General features: G+C 36.3%; 2 protein-coding genes and 1 long non-coding RNA gene across 5 annotated transcripts; 1 reads left to right on the top strand and 2 right to left on the bottom strand.

Annotated features, from left to right (window-relative positions):
• Nucleotides 1-289: 289 nt before the first annotated feature.
• LOC129239422 (uncharacterized) lies at nt 290-4,319 on the bottom strand. The gene is made up of 2 exons (XR_008581842.1): nt 3,848-4,319; nt 290-451 (listed from the first exon to the last, which is right to left on the bottom strand). It is a non-coding gene; the product is annotated as an uncharacterized LOC129239422 (long non-coding RNA).
• A 1,190-nt stretch (nt 4,320-5,509) lies between these two features.
• On the bottom strand, nt 5,510-6,623 carry LOC129239421 (NFU1 iron-sulfur cluster scaffold homolog, mitochondrial-like). Its single transcript, XM_054874893.1, has 3 exons — nt 6,470-6,623; nt 6,162-6,406; nt 5,510-6,106 (listed from the first exon to the last, which is right to left on the bottom strand). The coding sequence occupies exons 1-3, from the start codon at nt 6,541-6,543 to the stop codon at nt 5,583-5,585; spliced, it is 843 nt and encodes a 280-aa protein (XP_054730868.1). The 5' UTR covers nt 6,544-6,623; the 3' UTR covers nt 5,510-5,582.
• A 1,001-nt stretch (nt 6,624-7,624) lies between these two features.
• LOC129239079 (synaptobrevin homolog YKT6) lies at nt 7,625-8,788 on the top strand. 3 transcript variants are annotated; one of them, XM_054874367.1, is made up of 3 exons: nt 7,625-7,880; nt 7,965-8,118; nt 8,185-8,788. In XM_054874367.1, exons 2-3 carry the CDS (start codon nt 7,994-7,996, stop codon nt 8,657-8,659), a joined length of 600 nt encoding a protein of 199 aa, XP_054730342.1. In that variant the 5' UTR covers nt 7,625-7,880; nt 7,965-7,993; the 3' UTR covers nt 8,660-8,788. The 3 variants fall into 3 exon arrangements, with proteins under 3 accessions (XP_054730342.1, XP_054730341.1, XP_054730340.1); XM_054874366.1 differs by having other exon boundaries at nt 7,960-8,118; XM_054874365.1 differs by having other exon boundaries at nt 7,626-7,877; nt 7,952-8,118.
• The last annotated feature ends 3,483 nt before the right edge of the window (nt 8,789-12,271 follow it).

The following is a 12,271-nucleotide window of genomic DNA, read 5'->3' as shown; positions in this document are numbered from 1 at the left end:
AAAAATCGATGTCAAAATTAGCTCGTTTGGATCGCACAAAATATTCCCCTTTTCAGAGAGATTCCTTTGAGATAGCCGAATTTTGAGCTCGATTAAACGACGTTAATCCGTACCGCTCGTCGCTCAAAATTTGAAAAAATCCAAATTTTTGGTCAAACAGCTGACATATGGAGCCATAACTCCAGAACGGTAAATAATAAAAACATAATAGGGGGTCCCGGTGGTTTAGAGCTCGAAAATTTAGGGTATTTTTAAGAATTTTTTTTTATAAAAAAAATTAAAAACGATATTAAAATTTTTTAGGCTTTTTATTAAAATCTTTTGCATACAACAATTAAAAAACAAAATTTTTTTTTTTAATTTTAATAATTTTAAAAATGGTGCTGGAGGAGTTGGCCCTCCCGAAAAATTGGATATGGACGGTGTTGTCCATTTTGGCTCTTCTATTCATCTGAAACACAAAAACAAAAAAAAAATATTAATTAATATGACTGTAGCTATGTCCCGTACTAAAGGATGATTAAGTTTCAAGGGCCGGTGTTGATTTTAAATAAAATACAATTTTTTTAGGAAACTATTGTCATTTCTCTTTATTATGATAATATTGGTATGGCTCAATTACGTATGGTACAAAATATCGGCCAAATGGCCGCCGCGGCTTCGGTGGCACATCTCCATCCGATGGTCCAAATTTTCGATGAAGAAGTCCAACTGTGTCAAATCAGATGATCTTGGCGGCCAATTGACATCGCCGCAACGTGAGATTATTCGGCCCTCAAATTTTTCGCGCAAAAGAGCCATTGTTTCGTTAACTGTGTGACAAGTGGCACCGTCCTGTTGAAACCACATATGGTCCACATCCACATCTTTCAATTCGGGCCATAAAAAGTTCGTTATCATCTCACTATAGCAAACAATATTCACAGTAACTGCCTGACCGACCTCATTTTGGAAAAAATACGGCCAAATGATGCCGCCGGCCCATAAACCGCACCAAACAGTCAGTCTTTGTGGGTGCATTGGTTTTTCGGCAATCACTCTTGGATTATCATTCGCCCAAATGCGGCAATTCTTCTTATTGACGAATCCACTGTGGTGAAAGTGTGCCTCACCACTGAAGATGATTTTCTTCGAAAATTGGTCATTCACTGTTGCCATTTTCTGCCACCATTCTGACCATTGACGACGCTTGAAATGGTCAAGAGGCTTTAGTTCGTGAGTCAATTGCACCTTGCAAGCGTGTAAATGCAAGTCTTTAAGCATAATGTTCATCAACGACGAGCGTGAGAGGTGCAATTGTTGGGCACGACGACGAGTTAAGGTGGACGGCTCTTCAACGACACTATCGCGAACAGCAGCAATATTTTCTGCAGTACGAGCTGTACAAGCATGCACTGGTGTTTTCACATCTCCTACAGACCCGGTTTGCTCAAACTTTTGCACAATTTTTCTGATTGTACGCGCACGAAGTGCGCGATATGCATTTTGATTTGAATGCCCGTTTTCATAATAAGCCTGAATAATTTTAACGCGTTGCTCGAATTTGTTTCTTTCTATGGTTCAAATTGAGTTAGTCTAAAATTGAAAAATGGTCATATGAAATGCAGAAAAAAACTTGACGTTTAGGTGTGGTTCATATTCAACATCGGCCCTTGAAATTTAACCACCCTTTACAATAGAAAAAAAATTACAAAATGGAGCGGTTTTGCACTTGGCACTCTAAAAATCGGGTTTTTTCAGTTTTTTAATAAAAAATAAAAAAAAAACCAAATAATTGAAATAATAATGATTCTCTTTGGCCACCGCGCATGGTAACATGCGCAGCTCCCTGGGCGGGGCAAGTCACCGTACGAACCAGATGATGAATACAAGCAAAAAAGAAAACTCGAATATCGGTGAAAAGCAACGGACAAAGTGACGGGAAGGGAGACGAACGCATTTACAGCACAGGACAGACAATCGGACACACATACTAAGCGACAGGACAACCAATCCTTCAACCATGACAGCTGGGGATGGGGTCTTCCTTGTAGGATGACCTCCTGGCCTCTAGCCAGGAAACAGTTGATGGTAAAGCTGTGGGCCACAGCACGCCCACAACTATAAATGAACCGACAACATCCGCTAAAGCCATGGGCAAAAGCGCGTAAATAAAGGCCCATCGAGGTATAAGCTCTGCCAGAGGTCTATCGCTATCCTCGGCAGGATTCGTAAGAACAAGACCGAAGATAAAGTTCATCCCAAATATGAGGCTGACACGACAAGCTGTCAAAGGTGGTGGACGAATACCTGGTATTACAAACCGCCCGAAAGACAGAAGCCAAAAAACGAAACCGTTCGCAAGAAAACAAGAGGATAACAAAGAAGCACAAGATCTTAGATCAGGATGCGGTTGTCTCTAAACCTATGTTGTTGTTGTAGCAGCATAAACATTCCCCATTCTTACATACTGTGAATGTTGCTGGAGTGACAGTCCTTGGCCGGATATAAATACGGGTCGTTTCGGTAACGTAGAACCGACTCCAAACCTATCACGCAATTCAGTGAGGTGGCACGGGACCATCTTCAAATGGCCTCTTGTAGACGAAACTTCTAACCGCGGCAAACCTGTGCTCGACAAATGGTCGGCGATTGAGGCACGGCTGTCTCGCATAATCGTCGACCATGTTATGGCGAAATCACCGCTGTTCCAGAGTCTCGAGTAACTGTCTGGCTTAGACATCAACAACCTAATAAGGTGCTTACACCGCACAGACTGGATATAGTCTTGCTGTAAGTAAATGTTACCCAAGTTGGTAACAAGGATGTGGCAACAAAATGGTGTGGAAGCGCTAGTTGGATTCTTGATGAATTACCACTCTAACCAAACAACCAACCAGCGGGTTATAGCCACTGATGTGAACAATATATTAAAATTTCAGACGATTCGGTTGAATAGTTTCTTTTTTTTTTGACAACACCAGGCCGAAGAAAGTCGTTTCGCGATAAATGAGTTTAAAGTTTGAGGTGCAGGAACGCGCAGACGGCTCTCTACCTAGTTAATGGCGTGTTTTTATTATTTACCGTTCTGGAGTTATGGCTGCATATGTCGGTTGTTTGACCTAAAATTCGGATTTTTTCAAACTTTGAGCGACGAGCGGTACGGGTTAACGTCGTTTAATCAAGCTCAAATTTCGGCTATCTCAATATTTTGCGGTCACCAAAGCTGGGTGTCCAGAGTCTTCCAAGCATTTCAAATACATCTCATGAAATTCCCGGCGCATTTAAGAAATATGCTTATGGTCTTAGTGTGCTAAAATCAGCTCATTATATATACTATGACTTATTATATATATATAATTATATAATTGGCGCTACACCCTTTTTTGGTGTTTGACCGAGCTCCTCCTATTTGTGACGTGAGTCTTGATGTTGTTGCACAGATGGAGGAACCTACAGTTTCAAGGCGACTGTGAACGGCAAATATTTTGTATGAAGAGCTCTTTCATGGCAGAAATACACTCGGAGGTTTGCCATTGCCTGCCGAGACGAGACCGATATTAGAAAATAAACTTCTTCTTTATTTTGGCCTTTCACCGAGATTCGAACCTACGTTCACTCTGCATTTCGAATGGTAGTCACGCACCAGCTCACTCGGTTAAGGCTGCCGCCAAATAAACTAATAGAGTACAAAAAAAAAACAGCATGGTTAAGATTTGCAAAGAATCAAAGCGGGGTTTACATACATACAAATCCAACTATACCTACTATGAATTAATTTTTAAATGTATAGGGTGGAAGCGCTAACCTTATATTAAAAACTTAAAATAAGAAAACAACAATAGGAAGGAAACGTTCGAAAACTTACTTATGAGTAATTTTAAAAGTGCAGATAACTCTCTTTGTGACTTCCCCACTATTTCATTGAAATAGATATTGCTTCGACAGAATAGTCCACACGGTATACAGAATACTTTATTCTATCATTCTTGATCGTCCTATGTAGTGAAAGTGTTCAACTTGTTCGCCATCAATTTAGCGGATATAAATTTCGGGTTGTAGAAGTACCGCCACCGCTCAGTCAATGAGCATGAATGTTTTCCTTAGATGCGTGAGAAGCCCGAAAGAAGTTTGACGAATTTTTTACTATTTTGTCCCTTCACTTTGCTGCTCTGTTTATCTGCTGAGTATTTCATTTATTGTTACGAAAAAAGTAGATGTTTTACGTTTTTCAAAGCATTAGTTAATTTTCCGGTTATAAAACAAGCTCACGAACGGGGATGGAATAGGATGGCGGCTGTACGGGAAATTTTCGCTCTAATGTGTAAATGGCGTCTGCAAACCGGGTGACCCAAATGATACAATTATATTTGTTCACAATAGACCAAGGCGCATTCATTAAATGTGGTAACCAGTAGCAATGTTTTGTACGTTTGATAGTCAAAGCAAAGTATTGACGAAATACGAAATAAATAATGAGTTCCCCTTGTAATTTGAAAATAAATGTAATAAAATATAGTTCTTTACAGGGTTTGAATGCAGGTTCTTATAGTGTTGACACTCATCAACGTAAACGCAAGCCCCTGTCAGCTGTTACGATGAAACTAATAAGAGCCCTATGTAAAAAAAATTACCACCCTTCGCTTCCATAGAATAGTAGATTTTATCTTAGGACTTTGGAAATTCCCGTAGAAACGTGTCGGCTGATTGTCTTCCCACCACACAGTATTGCCGAACAGTACATTTCGAAATAACTTAGAAAATAAACTTAGAAAAATTTTAATTTTTATTAAAATAACTTAAAAACAATGTTGAAAAATGTTAATTATAGATAAATGAACTATTTGCATTTGTTTGATTTTGGCTTATTAATAATATATTAACGTTAATAATATTAATTGTACTTGGGAACGCGTATGTGTGAAAAAGTGTGTATGCAAAAATATCAATGGCAACATTGTGTCGATACAACCCAACACAAACACACACACACACACCGATGTATTATGTAAATATGTAACTAAAAGAACGCAGTTGTTTTCTACGGGATAAGTTTTGCTCAATTTTGTGTATCCTGCGGGCAACAGAAAAGCACTACGATACGTTGGTGAGTGTGAGAATCAAAAATCTACGATATTATGCAACGGAGGGGACGTGAGAATTCATTTACATATGGCTCTCAATAGTTTCATCGCGTCAGCTGAGACGGGCCTGCGTTTACGTTGGTGACTGTGAGCACCATAACTCACACAACAATTATACATTGCAGAAGAAATTTAAAAAAATGTTAATATTCCTGAATACCCAACACGCGGAGGACTTTTTAGATATCGCACTGTAATATATAAATTTAAAAATATTAATTTTATTCGTATTTATTTAAATATTGTGACTATGTTAAACACACTTTGTTAAAAGCTTAAATACTTATTATTCTAAGCAAGAGCTCATGATAAAATGGTTTATACGATACAATCGCTAGTTTTTGGAAATTAATTTCCAGCGCAAGAGGTTAAATCAACACTACCAATTGTTATTTACATAAATTTATTCGTATATTTCTAAGCATATTTAACAATAACAGATAATTTTAATTTAATAATTTAACCTTTTGTTTCGTTTATTGGTGACGCTTCCTTCAATTTGATCTTGGCTTCAAATTTTTCAAATTCCTTTTCTGCCAATTTGTCCACTTTATCAGAAACTTGCTCCACCGATACCACTTCAGGTATGTAGAATTGCAACATGTTTTGTACGCCATTTTTAAGGGTGACAATTGAGCTTGGACAGGAAGAGCAAGATCCTTGCATTTTTAGCTTAACTACTCCATCTTCAAAGCCCATGTATATAATATCACCGCCATCCTCTTGTACAGTTGGTCGTATGCGGCTGTCGAGAAGCTCCTTAATCATCATAACCACGTCGTCATCATCGTCTTCGATTTGAGTATCTGAATTTGGTTTCGCTTCGTTAAGAATTGGTAAACCGCTGGCGAAAAAATCCATTATAACAGCAAACACTTCCGGCTTAACAACAGACCAATCTATTTCTTCCTCTTTAGATATTGTTATGAAATCAGCACCGAAGAAAACGGCACGTACACCATCGATACGAAAAAGTAGTTTTGCTTGAAGTGAATAGGTTTAATTAGTTTGAAATGGTATGTACGGGCATTAACTTACCCAAAGGACTACAATAAGCAGCAGACACGCTGGGGAAATCATAGGTATTACCCTTGCCGAGTACGTCTATGCCAGGCAGAAATTTGAGACTGTCTGGATTGGGTGTGTCTTGTGTTTGTATAAACATGTTGCGGTGATTTTGACATTGATAGAGCGGAGAAGTGAACTTTTTGTTTAAGAGACGGTTATTTGCAGGCATCACACCGGTATGGATAGAAGTTATATTTTTCGCCGACACTCTGAAACTAAAATGTTGAATTTTAAAACATTGCTTATGGATTAAAGCTTCGTTTTAAATTTATACCCACATATTAAATAATCGCATATCACTTTGGAACATGCTCCGTGGACTATGACTTGTACGTAAAATCAAACGAAGCATATTTATTAAAGAATTTAGTGCGGAACAAATATGTTTTTAGTACCGGTCGCAGGAAAATTACAGAACACGAATCAGCTGTGGCTGTTTATTCGTATTCATTGTGAATGGTTAATAATAAGACAGTAGAGCTACCGGATTTTCTTCTAATGAAGGCGTATTACCTAATCTAAATAGCAAATAAAGAAAACAGTTGAAGTTTACAATGTAAACAAGATCGTTTGCCAAACAGCCAGAATGTTAACAAACACAGGGTTGCACAAAACTAAGTTGAGTGGCTGAAGGGTTTGAATGTCAGGCAAACGAGGCAACATTAAAAATACAAGGATTTTGAAGCTCAAACAACCAAATCCAATACAAAAAAAAAAGACAAAAAAAAAAAAATTGCTGCTAAACCGAGCTCTCTTGTGTGAATTAACTTTGGTCTCTAAATTGGCCGGCCACCAAATTTGTTGAAAGTAATTTTTTGAAAGACCGTTTACACAATTCAACTTTTGAACTCAAATGTAAACACCTGATCTTTCCAACGAAGAGGAGGCCTTTCTCTGTCTCTGATATCACCAGCTTGTACCGCATACCACAGATTGAAGGATCATCCTTCTTATGAATTGGGCCAGAGCACACTTAAATTCCAAACGGCAGGCATGCTTTCATCCGACCATATTTTGCATAGAAGCTGATGCATGCAAGTTACCAGCTCCTCGCCGCCATATTTGAATAGCTCGGCCGGCAGACCGCCGGCGCCAACGGCTTTTGGCCTCTCCTGTTTTCTGTCTGATAATATGGCTTTCTTCCTTTTTTAGCTTCCGGTAGCGATCCCACATGGCTTGCGTTGCGCCCGACCGCAGCGTGGCTCCACTTGTAACCACAGTTCTTAAAAGACGATAGGCAACATTTTGGTCAAGTTTAACACAAAGACACTTATATAATTTTTTTTTTCAAGCTAAAGAGCAATTTTAAGTGTATATGTTTTATATTGAAAGTATTTTCAATTTCCTATAATAGGTTATTTAAGAAAATCTTAGCACTTTATGAATTTATGAATAGACTTCATTTAAAGAATGTGGCAGCACCCCGAGGGTAGTTAGATTCTGATACGAAGGATGACGACATAAAATAATAGAAAAAAATTGCGAGTGGCACGAAACATCAAAATTTAATAGAGTAAAAAAAATATCGAAAGTTGTAATCTCGCGGTGTAAAATTTTTTATTGAATTGTTGAGAAATTACAGCAAAAGTTACAAGAGGTTATTGGAACGGCCAGTTGAACCATAAACAACTAATTAGTATTTAGGCTGAGGTAATCTGGCGAGTTTCCTTGCATTGTGATAAACAAAAAGTGAGCATAATTCGTGTTATAGTTACCAAATCCATTGAAGGTCGCCTTTTAAAATTTTGATACGTTCGTTATAATTAAGATCAGCTGGTGAAGAATACTGATAACACCCAAAGATGGTGAAACTTTTTGCTCTGAGTATCTTTTACAAGGGTTCAGCGGAGGCGCGCCTATTGAAATCTGCTTACGACTTGCAGTCGTTTTCTTTCTTTCAACGCGGCACAGTTCAAGAATTTATGACGTATGTTATGATCATTTACACAATTTGTTTTTAATACATACATACATACATATCATTTGTTTTTAGTTTTGCGTCAAAAACTATTGTCGAGCGTACACAACCCGCCATGCGACAGTCAGTCAAGCAGGAGGCTTATATGTGTCATGTGTACGTGCGTGCTGATAATTTAGCTGGGGTGCTGATTGCTGATCATGAGTACCCGCAGCGGGTTGCACATACACTCATCACAAAGATATTAGACGAATTTAGTGCGAAAATCGGTCCGGAACGTTGGGAATCAGGAGCTGAGACAACCATAGATTTTAGCGTACTACCCGCCTATTTAGCTAAATATCAGGATCCTAAAGAGGCAGATGCGTTAACTAAAATGCAAAATGATTTGGACGAAACAAAGATTATACTAAAGAATACAATCGAAGCGGTGCTCGAGCGTGGTGAAAAATTGGATGATATGGTAATCAAGTCGGAAAATCTTTCAATACAAAGTAAAGCTTTTTATAAGACAGCCAAAAAGACAAATTCATGTTGCAATTTTAGTTAAGTGCGTTAGGTTAAACGAAATACAAATGACCAAGAATTTGACGGGGAAAAAACTAAATAATTTTATATATTGTTTTAAAATGTGTGCTTTGCTATGGCTTTTAAATAAATTTTTAGTTTAATGCTAAATGATTAACTACTACTGTGTCCAAAAAATAAGGTGACATTTGATTTTAAACTGCGCGCTTTGAAGGATTAGGAGAATTCTTTTTTTTTTTAGGTTGGTAGTACTGTGAGTGACATCTATGTCAAATTTCATGTGAAATATTCATTTACTGTTTGAGATACGCGTCGTTTTGTGAGCTGCTAAAAGTGAGTTTCTCGTTTTTTGCAATGTCGAAATTTGTTGAGCAAAGAATTTGCATTAAATTTTGTTTGCGGAATCAATTTTCGGATACGTTGAGGATGGTGCAGAAAGCCTTTGGTGATGAGGCTATGTCTAAAAAAAATGTTTACAAGTGGTATAGTGAGTTCCAAGCCGGTCGTGAACGTGTCGAAGACGAAGAGCGTCCTGGGCGACCATCAACCTCAACTGACGAAGCTCACGTCCAACAAATCAAAGATTTGGTGTTGAAAAACCGTCGATTAACGATTAGAGACCTTGCTGATGATGTTGGCATATCGAAAGGCTCAGTCAATACCATTTTGAAGGATGTTTTGGGCCTCAAGCGCGTCAAATCTCGACTGGTACCGAAAACATTGAATTTTTTGGACTCGTAATTCGTGATCATTTCATCAAAAACTCAACCCATATCGTTCCGCAACCACTGTATTCACCTGATCTGGCACCGTGCGACTTCTGGCTGTTCAGCAGGCTCAAAAGACCGCTCCGGGGACACCGTTTTGACACGATAGAGGAGATTCAAGCCGCAACGAAGACGGAACTGAAGGCCATCCCGGAAAGTGACTACAACCAGTGTTTCGAAAATTGGAAAAAACGTTGGCATAAGTGCATTGTGTCGGGAGGGGATTACTTTGAAGGGGATGAAATTGATTTGGAAGAATAAATAAAGAATTTTCAAAATAAATACAATGTCACCTTATTTTTTGGACACAGTAGTATTATCATTCATAGAAGATTATTAACGAGACAGAGTGTCGTCTAAAGACGTCAACGCTGTTAAGAGAGCTGAATTAAGAAACTGAAACAAAACAATTAAAAGTATACAATTAACTAAAGGTAAAACAATTCATATAAATACTTCATTCCAAATACTTAAATTTTAATTTTTATTTAAATTTTTGTAAAATTTGGAGAGGATAAAAAAATAAACACTCATACAATTAACTGTGGAACATTTCTTATTATTTCCATCGAGCTGAAGATGAACTGATGCTCTGCAATTTTACTATTGTATTAGCATGATTTTGCTTTTTAGGTAAATATGCAAATATATTTATATGTATATATTGAATGTTTTATATACATACTTTTGCAACAAAGTTGTTGAATATAATTATATATGTATGTGTATAAGTATATATAGATACAAATATTATTAAAAAGCTTTTCATTGCCCCAATGGACTTAAGGGGTTACATGGGTTTCGTCGGGTAAAAAAGGCCTATTTTCAATATTTTGTAAAAAATTTATGTAAAAAATTATTTATTTAATTCAAACTTTTTTTTGTCTTATAGATACATATTTAACGAATAATTTCTGAAATTTTCAAAAAAAAAAAAAAAAAATTAAAACTCCTCCATTGTGACGTCGTTTCCGGTGACCCCTCGAAAAAAAGGAGCGTCCGCATTGCCAGCATAACTACTGACAGACTCATCAAAAATGAAAAAAACAAAAATAAGTGCTTTAGTTAAGACCATAAACTCGTGCTTGAATGAAGGAAAGAAAAAAAAAGTAAAAATTGGAATTTTGGCAGACATTTTTCCAAAAAAATGAAAATTTCGATCAAATTTGCTTGACATTTTGTTTTTTTTTTTAAATAGTTGTAATTGAAAAAAAAAAAACAAAATCCTTCGTTCAAGCACGAGTAAATTGTATTTCGAACACCTGTGTAAAATTTCATCAAGATCGGTTGAGTAGTTTTCGAGAACATTTGACAACCGACTTTGAGAAGACAGTTCCGAGAAAAACGCGTTTAAAGTTTTGAGTAACAATAAAAATGGCTTGGAGCCCACACCTTCCAAAGACTGTATCTCCGAATTTATTATTCGGATCGACTTGAAAATTTAGGATAATACGAGTATTCCTGAGATGTTGTAGAAATTAATAAGCCAAAAAAAAAAATCGATTTTTTGAACCAACGAAACCCATGTAACCCCTTAAATTATGCATTTTGAAACACATGCATGAAAACATACAAAAGATATAATATAATATACATATATGTGTAAAAGGAGTTTCCATTCAAAGTGGGTTTGATTAAGATATAATATATTTATATAAATATAATATATATCGCAGACACAAAAAAAAAAGAAAAACAATAATGACTTTTACTTGTAAACAAGTATTAATATGTTGAATAAGGTAAATTCTATTGCAAATTGACAACTTATCGTGCAAAAATCTGCCGATATTAACAGTCTCATTCCTGCTATCGTCAGAATAATGGAATACCTCACTTGCTTATCAAAAGAATCAGTTAGAATGAACTGCCTATAATAGCATTAAAATTTTATATTTTAATTTCACGTACACTTAAATCTTATACTTATGTAGTTCTTGATGAGTTTCGAAAGAAAAGTTTAACAAATATACTTATATTTATTGTTCCTAGAGTTTACTTGGAGGAAAGTATGATTATACATAATACTGCTTCACAACCAAGCTGAAGTATGAAAGTAAGATAGTTCAGAAAATATATACATATACTTATATTATAAATATCCATCTGTAATGAAAAACTAATCTTAAAAAATATTGAAATGGGTTCCACCGAATAAATAATGTTCAAACAATCTGTTAATCATTTTCAGAGCGAAGTTTTTAGTTATCGAATGAGGTGGCCGTGCTACTGATCTTTCATATTTACATTGTTTCAAGCAGAAATTTCTATAAAACATACGAATTAACCACATAAAGCGAAAGAGTCAAAATTTCAATATTGCTGTTACAACAACAAAGAGTCAAAGTACAACTTTTTTGATTTGGAAAACTGATATGGTTTTTGTACTTTTTAAGGGGGGAGCCTGCTTTAGAGGCTTCAAAAAATCGATGTTTTTTTTTGCATAAATGTCTTCCCAAACTATCCAAGAATGTGCCCTCAAAAGAAGTAAATTCAAAATATTTTCGGAGTTACAGAAGAAATTGCGAGCAAGCGTCGAGTAGGTATACGAGCGGCCGGATCGCTCGAAGTGCGATTTCTCGGTTTTTTATTTTTACGATTTTTCCTAATTGGCGGGAAAGATAGGGAAAAAGTTAAACGTGCTATCGAAACGAGATTACATTGATTGTATTTGGAATTAAATTCTCTTCTAGTTGAACCTAAAAAACCTTAAGAAAGTTATGATTAGCCCACTTTTTAAACAATCTAAAGTGAATTGGTTTTTCCAAAAAAATGAATTTTTTTTAATTAGCGAAAAATTGTTGAATTTCTTACTTTTCTTTTCATTTTCTTGGTTTAACTAGAAGCTATACTATACAAAAATACAT

Source organism: Anastrepha obliqua, chromosome 2, assembly GCF_027943255.1.
Source record: "Anastrepha obliqua isolate idAnaObli1 chromosome 2, idAnaObli1_1.0, whole genome shotgun sequence".
Taxonomy (NCBI): Eukaryota; Metazoa; Arthropoda; class Insecta; order Diptera; family Tephritidae; genus Anastrepha; species Anastrepha obliqua.
Note: the sequence above shows the minus strand (reverse complement) of the source record. Positions and strands in the feature narration are given on the sequence as shown.

Coding starts and splice junctions, on each gene's coding strand:
- LOC129239421 (XM_054874893.1), bottom strand. CDS start 6,543: ATGCTTCGTTTGATTTTACGTACAAGTCATAGTCCACGGAGCATGTTC. Junction 6,407..6,469: donor GATATGCGATTATTTAATAT/GTGGGTATAAAT, acceptor TCAACATTTTAG/TTTCAGAGTGTCGGCGAAAA. Junction 6,107..6,161: donor TGCTTATTGTAGTCCTTTGG/GTAAGTTAATGC, acceptor ATTCACTTCAAG/CAAAACTACTTTTTCGTATC.
- LOC129239079 (XM_054874367.1), top strand. CDS start 7,994: ATGGTGAAACTTTTTGCTCTGAGTATCTTTTACAAGGGTTCAGCGGAG. Junction 8,119..8,184: donor ACAGTTCAAGAATTTATGAC/GTATGTTATGAT, acceptor ATTTGTTTTTAG/TTTTGCGTCAAAAACTATTG.